The 20,408-nt window shown below is 39.0% G+C and overlaps 1 protein-coding gene across 1 annotated transcript in view; it reads left to right on the top strand.

The window, feature by feature from the left end:
- The window catches only part of LOC126981829 (uncharacterized), a 21,040-nt gene extending 1,873 nt beyond the window's left edge, over positions 1 to 19,167 (top strand). Inside the window, exons 3-8 of the mRNA XM_050833403.1 lie at positions 4,762 to 4,902; positions 14,712 to 14,775; positions 16,059 to 16,195; positions 16,947 to 17,055; positions 17,712 to 17,820; positions 18,410 to 19,167. Coding sequence (XP_050689360.1) covers positions 4,762 to 4,902; positions 14,712 to 14,775; positions 16,059 to 16,195; positions 16,947 to 17,055; positions 17,712 to 17,820; positions 18,410 to 18,686 — 837 coding nt within the window. The 3' untranslated portion in view covers positions 18,687 to 19,167. The remainder of the gene's footprint in view (positions 1 to 4,761; positions 4,903 to 14,711; positions 14,776 to 16,058; positions 16,196 to 16,946; positions 17,056 to 17,711; positions 17,821 to 18,409) is intronic.
- The last annotated feature ends 1,241 nt before the right edge of the window (positions 19,168 to 20,408 follow it).

Raw genomic sequence — 20,408 nt, 5'->3', positions numbered from 1 at the left:
GGTGGTGGTAATGGGGAATGGGTGGTGGTTGTAATGGGGAATGGGTGGTGATGGGGAATGGGTGGTGGTGGTAATGGGGAATGGGTGGTGGTTGTCATGGGGAATGGGTGGGGGTGGTGATGGGGAATGGGTGGTGGTTGTAATGGGGAATGGGTGGCGGTGGTGATGGGGAATGGGTGGCGGTGGTGGTGATGGGGAATGGGTGGTAGTGATGAAGAATGAGTGGTAGTAATGGGAAATGGGTGGTGGTTGTCATGGGGAATGGGTGGCGGTGGTGATGGGGAATGGGTGGCGGTGGTGATGGGGAATGGGTGGCGGTGGTGATGGGGAATGGGTGGCGGTGGTGATGGTGAATGGGTGGCGGTGGTGATGGGGAATGGGTGGCGGTGGTGGTGATGGGGAATGGGTGGCGGTGGTGGTGATGGGGAATGGGTGGCGGTGGTGATGGGGAATGGGTGGCGGTGGTGATGGGGAATGGGTGGTGGTATGGAATGGTTAGTAATAAGGAATGAATGGTGATGGGGACTGGGTCGTGGTGATGGTGACAGCTGCGGTGATTGGGTTTTCCAGTTCTAAATGCAAGCTTCAAGTTCAAAGGGTGCTGAGCTGCATATACCTGAGTGGAGGGGTGCTGAGCTCATAGAAGGTTGAAAAACACGCTCATAAAGGGATGGCATTGGTGTTTAAGTTGGTAATAATTGGTTTGCTCGTGAGGGGGATCTTAAAACACGCCCGTAAGGCCCTGTCAATAAAATGAATGTGGAATTAAAGCAGACCATTTAAAAGCTGACATTATTTTTTTTGTGTGTGTTGGTAATAATTGGGTCTGCTCGAGAGGGGGATCTTAAAACACGCCCGTAAAACCCTGTCAATAAAATGAATGTGGAATTAAAGCAGAAAACCATTTAAAAGCTGATATTATTTTTTTGTGTTGCTAATAATTGGTCTGCTCGAGAGGGGGAACTTAAAACACGCCCGAATACCCCTTCCTTCGCCCTCCCTGTCAATAAAATGAATGTGGAATTAAAGCAGAAAACCATTTAAAAGCTGATATTATTTTTTTGTGTTGGTAATAATTGGTCTGCTCGTGAGAGGGAGATCTTAAAACACGCCCGAATACCCCTTCCTTCTCCCTCCCTGTCAATAAAATGAATGTGGAATTAAAGCAGAAAACCATTTAAAAGCTGACATTATCTTTTTTGTGCTGGTAATAATTGGGTTTTGTTGGGAGGGGAGAGCTTGGACCACGCCCGAAGCATACAACCCTTCCCTCCCTCCCTCCCTCCGGCAGCTATAAAACCGGTAATGGGATAATAGGTACCGTTTAGAGACATAAGCACCGTTAGAATGAGGAATTTTGTTTAGAAAGAGAAGTGTTTAGACAAGTGTTTGTTTTAGCACTGTTTAGGAAGAGAAATTTTGTTCAGAAAGAGAAGTATTAAGAGGTGTTTGTTTTAGTACTGTTTAGAAAGAAATTTTGTTTAGAAAGAGAAGTGTTTAGACAAGTGTTTGTTTTAGTACTGTTTAGAAAGAAATTTTGTGTAGAAAGAGAAGTGTTTAGACAAGTGTTTGTTTTAGCACTGTTTAGGAAGAGAAATTTTGTTTAGAAAGAGAAGTGTTTAGACAAGTGTTTGTTTTAGCACTGTTTAGGAAGAGAAATTTTGTTTAGAAAGAGAAGTGTTTAGACAAGTGTTTGTTTTAGCACTGTTTAGAAAGAAATTTTGTTTAGAAAGAGAAGTGTTTAGACAAGTGTTTGTTTTAGCACTGTTTAGGAAGAGAAATTTTGTTTAGAAAGAGAAGTGTTTAGACAAGTGTTTGTTTTAGCACTGTTTAGAAAGAAATTTTGTTTAGAAAGAGAAGTGTTTAGACAAGTGTTTATTTTAGCACTGTTTAGAAAGAAATTTTGTTTAGAAAGAGAAGTGTTTAGACAAGTGTTTGTTTTAGCACTGTTTAGAAAGAGAAATTTTGTTCAGAAAGAGAAGTGTTTAGACAAGTGTTTGTTTTAGCACTGTTTAGAAAGAGAAATTTTGTTCAGAAAGAGAAGTATTAAGACAGGTGTTTGTTTTAGCACTGTTTAGAAAGAGAAATTTTGTTTAGAAAGAGAAGTGTTTAGACAAGTGTTTGTTTTAGCACTGTTTAGGAAGAGAAATTTTGTTTAGAAAGAGAAGTGTTTAGACAAGTGTTTATTTTAGCACTGTTTAGAAAGAAATTTTGTTTAGAAAGAGAAGTGTTTAGACAAGTGTTTGTTTTAGTACTGTTTAGGAAGAAATTTTGTTTAGAAAGAGAAGTGTTTAGACAAGTGTTTGTTTTAGTACTGTTTAGGAAGAGAAATTTTGTTCAGAAAGAGAAGTGTTTAGACAAGTGTTTGTTTTAGTACTGTTTAGGAAGAGAAATTTTGTTTAGAAAGAAAAGTATTAAGAGAAGTATTTGTTTTAGCACTGTTTAGAAAGAAATTTTGTTTAGAAAGAGAAGTGTTTAGACAAGTGTTTGTTTTAGTACTGTTTAGGAAGAAATTTTGTTTAGAAAGAGAAGTGTTTAGACAAGTGTTTGTTTTAGTACTGTTTAGGAAGAGAAATTTTGTTCAGAAAGAGAAGTATTAAGAGAAGTGTTTGTTTTAGCACTGTTTAGAAAGAGATATTTTGTTTAGAAAGAAAAGTATTAAGAGAAGTATTTGTTTTAGCACTGTTTAGAAAGAAATTTGGTTTAGAAAGAGAAGTATTAAGACAGGTGTTTGTTTTAGCACTGTTTAGAAAGATAAGTTATGTTTAGAAAGAGAAGTATTAAGACAAGTGTTTGTTTTAGCACTGTTTAGAAAGAGAAATTTTGTTCAGAAAGAGAAGTATTTAGACAAGTATTTGTATTAGCACTGTTTAAAAAGAGAAATTTGGTTTAGAAAGAGAAGTATTTAGACAAGTGTTTGTATTAGCATTGTTTAGAAAGAAATTTTGTTCAGAAAGACATGTGGTACTATTTAGAAAGAATAAGAGAGATAGGGTATGTTTAGAATAGATGTAATGTTTTTAGATAGTGTTAATTGGGAAAGACAAGGACTAACTAGCAGATGTTTTTTTTTTACTTAATTCTATTTATAAAAAAATGTAAAAGTCGATTTTTTACTTAGTTCTAATTAACATCTATTAGTCACAGCTTCTAACTCCCCCATCAAGACATTTTCCTCTCTTCGCACAGGTATTTAAGAGGCCCTACTGTTTAGAAAGATCATTTGTTTAGAAGCAGATATTGGGGTTTGAGTTGGTAATATGACATCTATTAGTAAGGGAGAGCTTGGAAGACGCTGTTTTTTTAGTTGGTAATAAGTGAGTTAAAAAAAAAGCTTCGAGGACGTTGATTTTTTTAGTTAGTAATAATTGAAGTATATTGGTATGGGAGATAGAGCTTGGAACACGTTGATTTTTGAATTGGTAATACGCGAAGTCTATTAGTAAGGGAGAGCTTGGAACACGTTGATTTTTGAGTTGGTAATACGCGAAGTCTATTAGTAAAGGAGAGCTTGAAACACGTTGATTTTTGAGTTGGTAATACGCGAAGTCTATTAGTAAGGGAGAGCTTGGAACACGTTGATTTTTGAGTTGGTAATACGCGAAGTCTATTAGTGTAGGAGAGCTTGGAACACGTTGATTTTTGAGTTGGTAATACGCGAAGTCTATTAGTAAGGGAGAGATTGGAACACGTTGATTTTTGAGTTGGTAATACGCGAAGGCTATTAGTAAAGGAGAGCTTGAAACACGTTGATTTTTGAGTTGGTAATACGCGAAGTCTATTAGTGTAGGAGAGATTGGAACACGTTGATTTTTGAGTTGGTAATACGCGAAGTCTATTATAGTAAGGGAAGGCTTGTAACAGTACCACCAACACCTTCCTTCCTTCTCCTTCCTCCCCTTCTGCAGGCGTAACGAACTTATAAGACTCCAATCGACACCTTCCTTCTTCGCCTTCCCCAGGTGTTCAAGGAGGTGGCAACAGCTATTGGTAAGGGAAAGCTTAAAACACTCCCACCAACACCTTCCTCCCTTCTTCCTCCCCTTCTGCAGGCGTAATGAACTTATAAGACTCCAATCAACACCTTCCTTCTTCCCCTTCCCCAGGTGTTCAAGGAGGTGGCAACAGCTATTGGTAAGGGAAAGCTTAAAACACTCCCACCAACACCTTCCTCCCTTCTTCCTCCCCTTCTGCAGGCGTAACGAACTTATAAGACTCCAATCAACACCTTCCTTCTTCGCCTTCCCCAGGTGTTCAAGGAGGTGGCAACAGCTATTGGTAAGGGAAGGCTTAAAACACTCCCACCAACACCTTCCTCCCTTCTCCTTCCTTCCCTTCTGCAGGCGTAATGAACTTATAAGACTCCAATCGACACCTTCCTTCTTCGCCTTCCCCAGGTGTTCAAGGAGGTGGCGACAGCTATTGGTAAGGGAAAGCTTAAAACACTCCCACCAACACCTTCCTCCCTTCTTCCTCCCCTTCTGCAGGCGTAATGAACTTATAAGACTCCAATCAACACCTTCCTTCTTCGCCTTCCCCAGGTGTTCAAGGAGGTGGCGACAGCTATTGGTAAGGGAAAGCTTAAAACACTCCCACCAACACCTTCCTCCCTTCTTCCTCCCCTTCTGCAGGCGTAATGAACTTATAAGACTCCAATCAACACCTTCCTTCTTCCCCTTCCCCAGGTGTTCAAGGAGGTGGAGACAGGTATAATAACAACGCTGATAACACTACCACCAACACCTTCCTCCCCTTCTACAGGTGTTCAAGAGCCACTACGGGTGTGAGCGGGAGGAGGTGGCATGTCGACGCGGCGGGGAGCTGGAGTGCGTCAGGCTGCAGACCTATTGCCAGACGACCGATCCCCCGTGTGAAGGCCCCGTCGACCCCAAGTTATGCAAGGTGAGAGGGGGTGGGGGAGGGGTTATGAGGGGTACTGAAGAAGGGGGTGAGGGAGTGAGGGAATGAGTGTCGGGGTGAAGGGAATGAGGTGAGAGGGGGTGGGGGAGGGGTTATGAGGGGTACTGAAGAAGGGGGTGAGGGAGTGAGGGGATGAGTGTCGGGGTGAAGGGAATGAGGTGAGAGGAAAGAGGGGAGAGAGGGGTGGTGAAGGGAAGTGGGGTGACGGAGGGTGAAGGGAAGTGGGGAGATGGGAAAGTAAGAGAGAAGGGGGTGATGGGAATAGGGTGCTTGGGGAGGTGAGAGAAGGTGAGAAGAGAGAGGGGTGAAGAGAGTGGGGAGTAAAAGGATGGGGTGATTGGGTGAAAATAAAAAGTGGAGCGAGAGAGAGGGGAGGGGGGAGTAAAGGGAAGAGGGGAGTGAAAGGGGAGGCTAGGGGAAGTAGGGTGATTGGAGAAGTGAAGGGAAGTGGGGTGAGAGAGAGGTGGCATGAAGGGAAGTGGGGAGTGAGGGAGGATGGGGTGATTAGGGTGTGAAAGGAAGTGGGGTGATAGGGGAGACGCAGTAAAGTGGGGGAGAGGGGGTGATTGGGGAGGTGAAGGAAATGGGGGAGAGAGGGGTGAGATGAAGGGAAATGGGGAGTGAGGATGGGGTGATTGGGGTGTGAAAGGAAGTGGGGTGATAGGGGAGGCAGAAGTGGGAGAGAGGGGTGATTGGGAGGTGAAGGAAATGGGGAGATAAAAGATAAGTGGAGAGAGAGAGAGAGAGAGAGAGAGAGAGAGAGAGAGAGAGAGAGAGAGAGAGAGAGAGGAATTATGGGGTGATGGGAGGTGAAGGAAACTGGGGTGACGGGGTGATTAAGGGGTAAAGAATGGGGGGAGAAGGGGAATGGGGTTAAGGAGTTGGAGGAGGTAGTGAATTAATAGTTAAGTGTTCAGATGGCAGGAATGGAAATAGGGAATGGGTGGGGTGGGAATGAGAGGAGTGGGAATAGGGGGGGGTGGAAATGGATGGGGTTAGAATAAGAAGAGGGGGTGGGATTGGGGAGACTGGGAATGATGGGGGGGCACTGGGAATGATGGGGTGGGAATGAGGAATAGGAACAGGGGTGGCATGAGAAAATGGGAATGGAGAGGGTGGGAATGGGAGGAGGTGGTGATGGTGGCACTGGGAATGATGGGGTGGGAATGAGGAATAGGAACAGGGGTGGCATGAGAAAATGGGAATGGAGAGGGTGGGAATGGGAAGACTGGGAAATGGGGACAATGGGAATGGGGTGGGAATGAGGAATAAGGACAGGGGTGGGAATGAGAAAATGAGAATGGAGAGAGTGGGAGTGGGGAGACTGGGAAATGGGGGGCACTGGGAATGAGGCGTAGGAACAGGGGTGGGAATGAGAAAATGGGAATGGGGAGGGTGGGAATAGGCCTGATGGTGGTGATGGGGAATGATGTCAATTTTTATGTCCTGTCGACGTGTACAAATTTATTACCCTGATGTTTGGTGTCGATCTGTGCCAATCTGTGTTAATCTGCACTAATCTTTTCCCTTCAAGCTTTTCACGAATCACTTTTTTTTTTCTCTCTTTTAATACTTCGTTTACTGCTAATCTGTGTTCATTTTTGCTCATCTGTGTTCCGTGTGTTTCAAAATATGTGTTCAATGTCTCTCAAAAATGTGTTGTGTCTCAAAAAATGTGTTCTATGTGTCTCCAAAAAATGTGTTCTATGTGTCTCAGTAAATGTGTTCAATGTGTCTCAGTAAATGTGTTCAATGTGTCTCAAAAATGTGTTCAGTCCGTCCCAAAACATGTGTTCAATGTGTCTCAAAAATGTGTTCAGTCCGTCCCAAAACATGTGTTCAATGTGTCTCAGTAAATGTGTTCAATATGTCTCAGTAAATGTGTTCAATATGTCTCAGTAAATGTGTTCAATATGTCTCAGTAAATGTGTTCAATGTGTCTCAGTAAATGTGTTCAATGTGTCTCAAAAATGTGTTCAGTCCGTCTCAAAACATGTGTTAATCTGTGGTATGTAATCCTCTCTTAATTTGTTTCCTCTCAATTAATATTCTTCGCTATTTTTTGTTTTCGTAATATATCGTCCTGCTAATGTTTTTTTTTATTATGATTCGGCGGTAATTTGCATTTTCTCTTAATTTTTCGTTCGACATTAATCTGTTTTTTCTTTCCTCATATTTCGCTGGGTGCTAATCTAACGTTTTTCTCTATCATTTCGTTCTGTGCTAATTAAACGTTTTTTTCTAATAATTTCGTTCGGTGCTAATTAAACGTTTTTCTCTAATAATTTCGTTCGGTGCTAATTAAACGTTTTTCTCTTATCATTTCGTTCGGTGCTAATTAAACGTTTTTCTATTATAATTTCGTTCGGTGTTAATTAAACGTTTTTCTCTGATCATTTCGTTCGGTGCTAATCAAACGTTTTTCTCTATCATTTCGTTCTGTGCTAATTAAACGTTTTTCTCTAATCATTTCGTTCGGTGCTAATCTAACGTTTTTCTCTATCATTTCGTTCGGTGCTAATTAAACGTTTTTCTCTAATAATTTCGTTCGGTGCTAATTAAACGTTTTTCTCTAATAATTTCGTTCGGTGCTAATTAAACGTTTTTCTCTAATAATTTCGTTCGGTGCTAATTAAACGTTTTTCTCTCATCATTTCGTTCGGTGCTAATTAAACGTTTTTCTCTAATAATTTCGTTCGGTGCTAATTAAACGTTTTTCTCTCATCATTTCGTTCTCTGCTAATTAAACGTTTTTCTCTTATCATTTCGTTCGGTGCTAATTAAACGTTTTTCTCTCATCATTTCGTTCGGTGCTAATTAAACGTTTTTCTCGTATCATTTCGTTCGGTGCTAATTAAACGTTTTTCTCTCATCATTTCGTTCGGTGCTAATTAAACGTTTTTCTCTTATCATTTCGTTCGGTGCTAATTAAACGTTTTTCTCTTATCATTTCGTTCGGTGCTAATTAAACGTTTTTCTCTTATCATTTCGTTCGGTGCTAATTAAACGTTTTTCTCTCATCATTTCGTTCGGTGCTAATTAAACGTTTTTCTCTTATCATTTCGTTCGGTGCTAATTAAACGTTTTTCTCTAATAATTTCGTTCGGTGCTAATTAAACGTTTTTCTCTCATCATTTCGTTCGGTGCTAATTAAACGTTTTTCTCTTATCATTTCGTTCGGTGCTAATTAAACGTTTTTCTCTAATAATTTCGTTCGGTGCTAATGAATCGTTTTTCTAATAATTTCGTTCAGTGCTAATTAAACGTTTTCTCTCATCATTTCGTTCGGTGCTAATTAAACGTTTTCTCTTATCATTTCGTTCGGTGCTAATTAAACGTTTTTCTCTAATAATTTCGTTCGGTGCTAATTAAACGTTTTTCTCTTATCATTTCGTTCGGTGCTAATTAAACGTTTTTCTCTTATCATTTCGTTCGGTGCTAATTAAACGTTTTTCTCTCATCATTTCGTTCGGTGCTAATTAAACGTTTTTCTCTTATCATTTCGTTCGGTGCTAATTAAACGTTTTTCTCTTATCATTTCGTTCGGTGCTAATTAAACGTTTTTCTCTAATAATTTCGTTCGGTGCTAATTAAACGTTTTTCTCTGATCATTTCGTTCGGTGCTAATTAAACGTTTTTCTCTAATCATTTCGTTCAGTGCTAATTAAACGTTTTTCTCTTATCATTTCGTTCGGTGCTAATTAAACGTTTTTCTCTTATCATTTCGTTCTGTGCTAATTAAACGTTTTTCTCTTATCATTTCGTTCTGTGCTAATTAAACGTTTTTCTCTTATAATTTCGTTCGGTGCTAATTAAACGTTTTTCTCTAATCATTTCGTTCAGTGCTAATTAAACGTTTTTCTCTTATCATTTCGTTCGGTGCTAATTAAACGTTTTTCTCTTATCATTTCGTTCGGTGCTAATTAAACGTTTTTCTCTTATCATTTCGTTCAGTGCTAATTAAACGTTTTTCTCTTATCATTTCGTTCGGTGCTAATTAAACGTTTTTCTCTTATCATTTCGTTCTGTGCTAATTAAACGTTTTTTCTTATCATTTCGTTCGGTGCTAATTAAACGTTTTTCTCTTATCATTTCGTTCGGTGCTAATTAAACGTTTTTCTCTTATCATTTCGTTCGGTGCTAATTAAACGTTTTTCTCTCATCATTTCGTTCGGTGCTAATTAAACGTTTTTCTCTTATTATTTCGTTCGGTGCTAATTAAACATTTTTCTCTTATCATTTCGTTCGGTGCTAATTAAACGTTTTTCTCTAATCATTTCGTTCGGTGCTAATTAAACGTTTTTCTCTGATCATTTCGTTCTGTGCTAATTAAACGTTTTTCTCTTATCATTTCGTTCGGTGCTAATTAAACGTTTTTCTCTGATCATTTCGTTCTGTGCTAATTAAACGTTTTTCTCTTATCATTTCGTTCGGTGCTAATTAAACGTTTTTCTCTGATCATTTCGTTCTGTGCTAATTAAACGTTTTTCTCTTATCATTTCGTTCGGTGCTAATTAAACGTTTTTCTCTAATCATTTCGTTAGGTGCTAATTAAACGTTTTTCTCTCATCATTTCGTTCGGTGCTAATTAAACGTTTTTCTCTTATCATTTCGTTCGGTGCTAATTAAACGTTTTTCTCTTATCATTTCGTTCGGTGCTAATTAAACGTTTTTCTCTGATCATTTCGTTCGGTGCTAATTAAACGTTTTTCTCTTATAATTTCGTTCGGTGCTAATTAAACGTTTTTCTCTCATCATTTCGTTCGGTGCTAATTAAACGTTTTTCTCTTATCATTTCGTTCTGTGCTAATTAAACGTTTTTCTCTTATCATTTCGTTCGGTGCTAATTAAACGTTTTTCTCTGATCATTTCGTTCGGTGCTAATTAAACGTTTTTCTCTTATAATTTCGTTCGGTGCTAATTAAACGTTTTTCTCTCATCATTTCGTTCGGTGCTAATTAAACGTTTTTCTCTTATCATTTCGTTCGGTGCTAATTAAACGTTTTTCTCTTATCATTTCGTTCGGTGCTAATTAAACGTTTTTCTCTAATAATTTCGTTCGGTGCTAATTAAACGTTTTTCTCTTATCATTTCGTTCGGTGCTAATTAAACGTTTTTCTCTTATCATTTCGTTCGGTGCTATTTAACCGTTTTTCTCTAATCATTTCGTTCGGTGCTAATTAAACGTTTTTCTCTTATCACTTCGTTCTGTGCTAATTAAACGTTTTTCTCTTATCACTTCGTTCGGTGCTAATTAAACGTTTTTCTCTTATCATTTCGTTCGGTCCTAATTAAACGTTTTTCTCTTATCATTTCGTTCGGTGCTAATTAAACGTTTTTCTCTAATAATTTCGTTCGGTGCTAATTAAACGTTTTTCTCTTATCATTTCGTTCGGTGCTAATTAAACGTTTTTCTCTTATCATTTCGTTCGGTGCTATTTAACCGTTTTTCTCTAATCATTTCGTTCGGTGCTAATTAAACGTTTTTCTCTTATCACTTCGTTCTGTGCTAATTAAACGTTTTTCTCTTATCACTTCGTTCGGTGCTAATTAAACGTTTTTCTCTTATCATTTCGTTCGGTCCTAATTAAACGTTTTTCTCTTATCATTTCGTTCTGTGCTAATTAAACGTTTTTCTCTAATCATTTCGTTCGGTGCTAATTAAACGTTTTTCTCGTATCATTTCGTTCGGTGCTAATTAAACATTTTTCTCTCATCATTTCGTTCGGTGCTAATTAAACGTTTTTCTCTTATCATTTCGTTCTGTGCTAATTAAACGTTTTTCTCTTATCATTTCGTTCGGTGCAAATTAAACGTTTTTCTCTATCATTTCGTTCGGTGCTAATCTAACGTTTTTCTCTATCATTTCGTTCGGTGCTAATCTAACGTTTTTCTCTATCATTTCGTTCGGTGCAAATCTAACGTTTTTCTCTATCATTTCGTTCGGTGCTAATTAAACGTTTTTCTCTAATCATTTCGTTCGGTGTTAATTAAACGTTTTTCTCTTATCATTTCGTTCGGTGCTAATCTAACGTTTTTCTCTATCATTTCGTTCTGTGCTAATTAAACGTTTTTCTCTAATCATTTCGTTCGGTGTTAATTAAACGTTTTTCTCTCATCATTTCGTTCGGTGCTAATTAAACGTTTTTCTCTTATCATTTCGTTCTGTGCTAATTAAACGTTTTTCTCTTATCATTTCATTCGGTGCTAATTAAACGTTTTTCTCTTATCATTTCGTTCGGTGCTAATTAAACGTTTTTCTCTAATCATTTCGTTCTGTGCTAATTAAACGTTTTTCTCTAATCATTTCGTTCTGTGCTAATTAAACGTTTTTCTCTTATCATTTCGTTCTGTGCTAATTAAACGTTTTTCTCTTATCATTTCGTTCGGTGCTAATTAAACGTTTTTCTCATCATTTCGTTCGGTGCTAATTAAACGTTTTTCTCTTATCATTTCGTTCGGTGCTAATTAAACGTTTTTCTCTATCATTTCGTTCGGTGCTAATTAAACGTTTTTCTCTTATCATTTCGTTCGGTGCTAATTAAACGTTTTTCTCTTATCATTTCGTTCGGTGCTAATTAAACGTTTTTCTCTTATCATTTCGTTCGGTGCTAATTAAACGTTTTTCTCTTATCATTTCGTTCGGTGCTAATTAAACATTTTTCTCTAATAATTTCGTTCGGTGCTAATTAAACGTTTTTCTCTAATAATTTCGTTCTGTGCTAATTAAACGTTTTTCTCTTATCATTTCGTTCGGTGCTAATTAAACGTTTTTCTCTTATCGTTTCGTTCGGTGCTAATTAAACGTTTTTCTCGTATCATTTCGTTCGGTGCTAATTAAACGTTTTTCTCTTATCATTTCGTTCGGTGCAAATTAAACGTTTTTCTCTTATCATTTCGTTCGGTGCTAATTAAACGTTTTTCTCTTATCATTTCGTTCGGTGCAAATTAAACGTTTTTCTCTTATCATTTCGTTCGGTGCAAATTAAACGTTTTTCTCTTATCATTTCGTTCTGTGCTAATTAAACGTTTTTCTCTTATAATTTCGTTCGGTGCTAATTAAACGTTTTTCTCTTATCATTTCGTTCGGTGCTAATTAAACGTTTTTCTCTATCATTTCGTTCGGTGCTAATTAAACGTTTTTTTTTAATAATTTCGTTCGATGCTTATTAAACGTCTTTCTCTTATCATTTCGTTCGGTGCTAATTAAACGTTTTTCTCTTATCATTTCGTTCTGTGCTAATTAAACGTTTTTCTCTTATCATTTCGTTCGGTGCAAATTAAACGTTTTTCTCTGATCATTTCGTTCGGTGCAAATTAAACGTTTTTCTCTTATCATTTCGTTCGGTGCAAATTAAACGTTTTTCTCTTATCATTTCGTTCGGTGCGAATTAAACGTTTTCTCTGATCATTTCGTTCTGTGATAATTAAACGTTTTTCTCTTATCATTTCGTTCGGTGCAAATTAAACGTTTTTCTCTTATCATTTCGTTCGGTGCTAATTAAACGTTTTTCTCTTATCATTTCGTTCGGTGCAAATTAAACGTTTTTCTCTTATCATTTCGTTCGGTGCTAATTAAACGTTTTTCTCTTATCATTTCGTTCGGTGCAAATTAAACGTTTTTCTCTGATCATTTCGTTCGGTGCAAATTAAACGTTTCTCTCTTATCATTTCGTTCTGTGCTTATCAAACGTTTTTCTCTTATCATTTCGTTCGGTGCTAATTAAACGTTTTTCTCTTATAATTTCGTTCGGTGCTAATTAAACGTTTTTCTCTATCATTTCGTTCTGTGCTAATTAAACGTTTTTCTCTATCATTTCGTTCGGTGCTAATTAAACGTTTTTCTCTTATCACTTCGTTCTGTGCTAATTAAACGTTTTTCTCTGATCATTTCGTTCGGTGCTAATTAAACGTTTTTCTCTGATCATTTCGTTCGGTGCTAATTAAACGTTTTTCTCTTATCATTTCGTTCGGTGCTAATTAAACGTTTTTCTCTTATCATTTCGTTCGGTGCTAATTAAACGTTTTTCTCTGATCATTTCGTTCGGTGCTAATTAAACGTTTATCTCTTATAATTTCGTTCGGTGCTAATTAAACGTTTTTCTCTATCATTTCGTTCGGTGCTAATTAAACGTTTTTCTCTTATAATTTCGTTCGGTGCTAATTAAACGTTTTTCTCTGATCATTTCGTTCTGTGCTAATCTAACGTTTTTCTCTATCATTTCGTTCGGTGCTAATTAAACGTTTTTTCTAATAATTTCGTTCGGTGCTAATTAAACGTTTTTTCTAATAATTTCGTTCGGTGCTAATTAAACGTTTTTCTCTATCATTTCGTTCGGTGCTAATTAAACGTTTTTCTCTATCATTTCGTTCGGTGCTAATTAAACGTTTTTTCTAATAATTTCGTTCGGTGCTAATTAAACGTTTTTCTCTAATAATTTCGTTCGGTGCTAATTAAACGTTTTTCTCTATCATTTCGTTCGGTGCTAATTAAACGTTTTTTCTAATAATTTCGTTCGGTGCTAATTAAACGTTTTTCTCTTATCATTTCGTTCGGTGCTAATTAAACGTTTTTCTCTTATCATTTCGTTCGGTGCTAATTAAACGTTTTTCTCTCATCATTTCGTTCGGTGCTAATTAAACGTTTTTCTCTATCATTTCGTTCGGTGCTAATTAAACATTTTTCTCTTATCATTTCGTTCGGTGCTAATTAAACGTTTTTCTCTATCATTTCGTTCGGTGCTAATTAAACATTTTTCTCTTATCATTTCGTTCGGTGCTAATTAAACGTTTTTCTCTATCATTTCGTTCGGTGCTAATTAAACGTTTTTCTCTTATTATTTCGTTCGGTGCTAATTAAACATTTTTCTCTTATCATTTCGTTCGGTGCTAATTAAACGTTTTTCTCTAATCATTTCGTTCGGTGCTAATTAAACGTTTTTCTCTGATCATTTCGTTCTGTGCTAATTAAACGTTTTTCTCTTATCATTTCGTTCGGTGCTAATTAAACGTTTTTCTCTGATCATTTCGTTCTGTGCTAATTAAACGTTTTTCTCTTATCATTTCGTTCGGTGCTAATTAAACGTTTTTCTCTGATCATTTCGTTCTGTGCTAATTAAACGTTTTTCTCTTATCATTTCGTTCGGTGCTAATTAAACGTTTTTCTCTAATCATTTCGTTCGGTGCTAATTAAACGTTTTTCTCTCATCATTTCGTTCGGTGCTAATTAAACGTTTTTCTCTTATCATTTCGTTCGGTGCTAATTAAACGTTTTTCTCTTATCATTTCGTTCGGTGCTAATTAAACGTTTTTCTCTTATCATTTCGTTCGGTGCTAATTAAACGTTTTTCTCTAATAATTTCGTTCGGTGCTAATTAAACGTTTTTCTCTCATCATTTCGTTCGGTGCTAATTAAACGTTTTTCTCTTATCATTTCGTTCGGTGCTAATTAAACGTTTTTCTCTCATCATTTCGCTCGGTGCTAATTAAACGTTTTTCTCTTATCATTTCGTTCGGTGCTAATTAAACGTTTTTCTCTAATCATTTCGTTCAGTGCTAATTAAACGTTTTTCTCTTATCATTTCGTTCGGTGCTAATTAAACGTTTTTCTCTTATCATTTCGTTCGGTGCTAATTAAACGTTTTTCTCTTATCATTTCGTTCGGTGCTAATTAAACGTTTTTCACTAATCATTTCGTTCTGTGCTAATTAAACGTTTTTCTCTTATCATTTCGTTCGGTGCCAATTTTCTCTCAATGCTTCGTTCACTGCTAATGTCTTCATGCTTTCCAGGTGCTGAACGACAACACGATTCAGAAGTTTTCGTCCATTTTCATCGCGGCGGACAATGCTCCAGGTGAGACTATGGAAAAATGCCGATGAATATAAATAGATAAATGAATAAATGAAAGAATGAATGAATGAAGGAAGGAAGGAATAAATGGAAGAATTAATGAGTAAATGAATAAATGGAAGAATGAATGAATAAATGAAAGAATGAATGAATGAATGAATAAGTGGAAGAATAAATGAATGAATGAATGAATGAATGAATGGAAGAATGAATGGAAGAATGAATGAATAAGTGGAAGAATAAATGAATGAATGAATGAATGAATGAATGGAAGAATGAATGGAAGAATGAATGAATAAGTGGAAGAATAAATGAATGAATGAATGAATGAATGGAAGAATGAATGGAAGAATGAATGAATGAATGAATAAACGGAAGAATGAATGAATGAATAAATAAATGGAAGAAAAAAAGAATGAATGAATGAATGAATGAATAAATGTAAGAAAGAAAGAAAGAAAGAAAGAATGAATGAATGAATAAATGTAAGAAAGAAAGAAAGAAAGAAAGAATGAATGAATAAATAAATGGAAGAAAAAAAGAATGAATGAATGAATGAATGAATAAATGTAAGAAAGAAAGAAAGAAAGAAAGAATGAATGAATAAATAAATGGAAGAAAAAAAGAATGAATGAATGAATGAATGAGAATAAAAAAAACTCGTCCTCTTCCTCCTCCTCCTCTATCTTCCTTTTCTTCTCTCTATTTTCCTCTTTATTTTCCCTTTCCTCTCTCACACACACAAACAAATCCAAGAAAACACACAATAAAAAAAAACTTCACACACACACAAAAAAAAAGACAAAAGTAAAAAAAAAATAATAATCTACAATCACTAAGATCCAAACCTCATCTTTCTCTAGCTTATTATTTCTTTACTCTTCCTTTATTAACATTCTCCCCTTAACCCCTTTACTCCCTTTACACTCCCCCCCTTACTCCCTTAACACTCCCCCCTTACTCCCTTAACACTCCCCCTCTTACCCTCCTTACTTAACACTCTCCCCTTACTTCCCTTACTCCCCCAACACTCGCTCTTTACTCACTAACACTCTCCCCTTTGCCACTTACCACTCCCCCTTACTCCCCCTACCCACTTAACACTCCCCTTTCTCTACTTTCCCTTTACCCTCCCCGCCCCTCCCCCGCAGCCCCACAACTTCCCTCTCTCACTGAACATATTCCTCTCACCAAACTCTCCCTTAACACACACTCTGCGCTCCCCTCAACCCACCCACCCCGCTCCCCTCTCACCCTTCCTTTACTCTCCCTTCCCTCCCCCGCAGACCCCAGCTGGCGGCGCAGTGAGGAGCTGGGCGAGGACCTGGTGGCCAAGATCAACCACACCGTCAGCCACCCTGACTGCCCCGAGATGTTCACGCTCGTGGGCGACCAATGCCTGTCCGTCTTCTCCGTGGGCAAGGTGAGGGGGGGGGGGGACAGGTGGGGGTGGTGGAGGAGGAGGAGGAGGAGGAGGACCACGAGCAAGAGGAAGGAAAGGGAAATAGGGGTTACTGGGTGTTGAGTCTGGGGTAAGTGTTTTGCTTTTCTTTCCTTTTCTGTTTGTTCACGTTTGTGTGTGTGAGAGAAAATGAAAGACCAACAAGTTAACCTTCCTCTCTTCCTCTATTTATCTACCTATTTACCTATCTCCCTTCCTCTCTCAATTCCACTATTCATCAAGCATAACCCATCCCTACCTCCCTTTTCCCTTCCCTCCATTCTTTATCTATCTATCTATATATCTACCTAAATTCCTACCTTTCTACCTAACTACACATCTATCGTAATACATCCCTCCCTCCTTTCCTTTCTTCCCTCTCTCCCTACCTACCTTTCTCACTACCTATAACCTCTCTCTCTCTCTCTCTCTCTCTCTCTCTCTCTCTCTCTCTCTCTCTCTCTCTCTCTCTCTCTCTCTCTCTCTCTCTCTCTCTCTCTCTCTACTTAACTATACATCTGTTTAAACCCTTCCTTCCCTACCTACCCATTTCCCTAACTATCCACTTCCTTACCCTCCCAACCTTCCTACTTACCTACCCACCTTAAAACTCTATTATATTCTCTAACTAACTATTATAAATATCTATCACAACCCCTTTCTCCTCAATTATTCCCCTCCTTCTTTCCTTCCCTCCTATCCCTCTCCACCCACCTGTCTCACTGCCCTACAGGTGAGCTGGGGCGAGGCGCGGGCCTTCTGCAGGGTGCTGGGCGGGGATCTGTTGACCTTCAAGAGCATCACGCACTTCACCACCGTCATCAATCACCTTCAGGAGCATCGTCAGTACCTGCGGAGGAGTGGTGTTGTTAGTGGGGGTGGTGGTAGTGGGGGTTAATGGTGGTGGTGGTGGTGGTGGTAGTGGTGGGAGTAGTGGTGATGGTGGTAGTAGTAGTAGTAGTAGTAGTAGTAGTAGTAGTAGTAGTAGTAGTAGTAGTAGTAGTAGTAGTAGTAGAAGGAGGAGGAGGAGATATAGGAGAATGGTGGAGTTATAGCTATCAAAAGGAGAAAGAAAACGGTGATGGCGTATCAAAGAAAATGAGAAAAAGTTGCTGTTTCTGCCCATACTATTGCTTTGTAGACAGGTAGATAGATAGGTAGGTAGGCAGACAAATAGAAAGATAGACAGATAGTAGAATAAGTAGATAGAGAAAAAGTAAAAGAGAAAGGAAGAGAATAAAAAAAAATGAAACTAGTAAATAAACAAATAGGAGAGAGAGAGAGAGAGAGAGAAAAAAAAGGAAAGAATTAGATATAAATAAAATAACTTAATTAATAAACATGCAACTAGGAGAGAGAAAGAGTAATAAGAGAAGATAAAAAGGAGAAACTAAAAAATAAAAAAAAATTAATGAACGAAACATATAAACAGATACAGCAAACGGATGAGAGAGAGAGAGAGAGAGAGAGATTAACCTCCCCTACCCCCCTATTCCAGAGTTGACGAGCGACTTCTGGCTAGGGGGGCGGCAGAGAGAGAAGGGGCGCGGTTGGGCTTGGCTGGACGACACCCCCATGACGCTGGGCTCCCCCTACTGGGCGGTCAGGTGAGTGGGCTTAGGGCTGTCTGTCTGTCTGTCTGTCTGTCTGTCATCTATTCATCTGTTCCTCTCTCTCTTTTTTTTCTCATCTCAATTTTTTTTTTGTCTGTCTGTTTGTGTCTGTTTGTCTGTCTGTCTGTCTGTCTGTATGTATGTATGTATGTATCTCCTATTTGCCTTCCTTCCGTCATTTATTCATCTCTCTCTCTCTCTCTCTCTCTCTCTCTCTCTCTCTCTCTCTCTCTCTCTCTCTCTCTCTCTCTCTCTCTCTCTCTCTCTCTCTCTCTCTCTCTCTCTCTCTCTCTCTCACATCTGTCCACTTTCTTTGTCTGTCTGTCTGTCTGGTTGGTTGGCTGCCAGTCTGTGTCTATCTGTCTGTCTGTGTTATATGTCATTTTAATCACTCCGCTATCGACCTATTCACTTTAATCCACTTTCCGTCACTCCACATACAGGAGGTTTGAGAGGTGCCAGGCCCATTAGATATCCAGAACCCTCTCATCCATTACCCCGGATATCCCTCTTCCATCTTTTACTTATCTTCATCCATCTCATCCCCTCCACTGCCCCACCTAACTCCCGTCACTCCACACAGGCGTTTCGAGGAGTGCCAGGCTCGCAACATCACCACCGCCACCCACGGCACACGCGAAGCCAACAGTGCTAAATGCTACCACTACCGCCAGGCCCCGGAACAGAGCTCTCGAGGCTTCTGCGCGGCGCTCTCCTACACCCATTACTTTTATATGATCGACGAGGATTGCCTGATGGATAAGAGCCCCCTGTGTGTCAGCCAGCAGCCCGGTGGTGTGATTGGCGGCGGCGGCGGTGGTGGCATGGCAGGTGTGGGTGGTGACGTGGGGTATTTCTAGATTGGTGATGATGGGTGGTGGTTGTGGTGGTGGTGGTGGTGTGGTGGGTAGAATAGTTGGTGGTGATGGTGGTGATGCGTATGGTGTGTGTGTGTGGTGGTGGTGGTGTGAGGAGGTGGGTGGGGATGGGTGTAGGAGTGGTGGTGATGGTGAAGGTGTTTGGGTGATGGTGATGGTGGTGATGAGTGTGCTAAGGGGTTAGGTAGTGGTGATGGGTTTCTCTCCTACTACTACTACTACTACTATCACTACCACTACTACTACCACAATTACTACTGCCACTATTACTGCTACTGCCAAACCTTCAACCAACCTCAGTCTATCAAATAAGAGTAAAAAAGTGCCAGAATTTGCTTGGATTCAAAGTTCAAATAATTGCATTCTTTGTTTTTACATTTAAATTAGTGTTTTAGGAGACAACGCTGCCTCTGTTTGTTTGTTTGTACTAGAATAAAGCTTTTGCACTGGTTTTGTTAAGTTATTCAAGTGTTTTAATTTATCCTAAACTAATATTTTAAGGGTTACAATGATTTTTTTTTAATTAATTCCAAACCCTTAGTGTTTTGGGGGGTATGATGTTTTTTTGGTTTGTTTTCTTGTTTTTATTCCTTCCTCAACACGAATCTATTTTGTTGTTGTTTCTCGAGTGTTTTCATTCATAACTAAACACTAATACCCCGTGACCCTGCAGAGCCACATGATAGCAACGGCATCGACACATCCCTCCAAATCACTATTCAATGTTCAGGTCTAACAGCCACCACAGTAAGATAGGGAGCACAAGTTTTAACCCGTCCGCTGCGATTGGCACGGATTCGGCTTTCACTGGTAGCCTGGTAACATAGAGTCCCAGATCCTTCTCTGCCTCTGTGGTGGATAGTGGAGTGCTCCCCATGTGGTACTGGTGTGCTGGATATCCTCTCCCAAGGTGCAGGACTTTATATTTTTCCTCATTGAATTGTAGCAGCCACTTTTTGTTCCATTCCTGTAGCTTGGTGAGGTCTTCTTGTAGGAAATCCGCGGTCAAGGGGTTAAACCTTTGTCCACCTGCATAGATATCGAGAATGTACTATATACCTGTGCTGAGCAAGTCCATAACACCGTGGGGCAGGCCAATCCGTCGAGTGATTTAATGACAAAACTCATCATTGTTATGCACTACGCTGCCATGCTATATGAAACTTTTGGTAACCTCGACTCCTCATCACATGCAGGAACAGACTGAACTATGTCACCCACACTCAATCTGTGCATATCCCTTCACTCCCCTCGAACTGCCTTATTTGCTATATAAGAGAACGCTAAGCGTGTACACACCTTCCCTCACTCTTGTCCGCCATGCTGAACCTGTACACACATTCCCTCACTCTTGTCCGTCATGCTAAACCTGTACACACATTCCCTCACTCTTGTCCGTCATGCTAAATCATTGCACATTATCATTCCCTTCTCCTCCTTTTTCTATATCACACTGGTTTGCCCTCTCTTAATATCCCTCTTAAGTGCCTCGAGTCTAAGTTCATTGCACTTTTCTTATGATCTTACAACTAAAACTTAAACTTCAATACATGTGGATCTTACAGACCAGTGACTTGGTTCATGGCCTCACACACCTGACACGATCCAAACACCTGTGGCTCTCTTGAAGCGCTGGCTTATTTTATTTATTTATTTTTTTTTTTTTCCCTTACTTGTGCCTGTTGCGCATTCTCTCTTGGGGGG

This window comes from Eriocheir sinensis, chromosome 49, assembly GCF_024679095.1.
Source record: "Eriocheir sinensis breed Jianghai 21 chromosome 49, ASM2467909v1, whole genome shotgun sequence".
Taxonomy (NCBI): domain Eukaryota; kingdom Metazoa; phylum Arthropoda; class Malacostraca; order Decapoda; family Varunidae; genus Eriocheir; species Eriocheir sinensis.
Note: the sequence above shows the minus strand (reverse complement) of the source record. Positions and strands in the feature narration are given on the sequence as shown.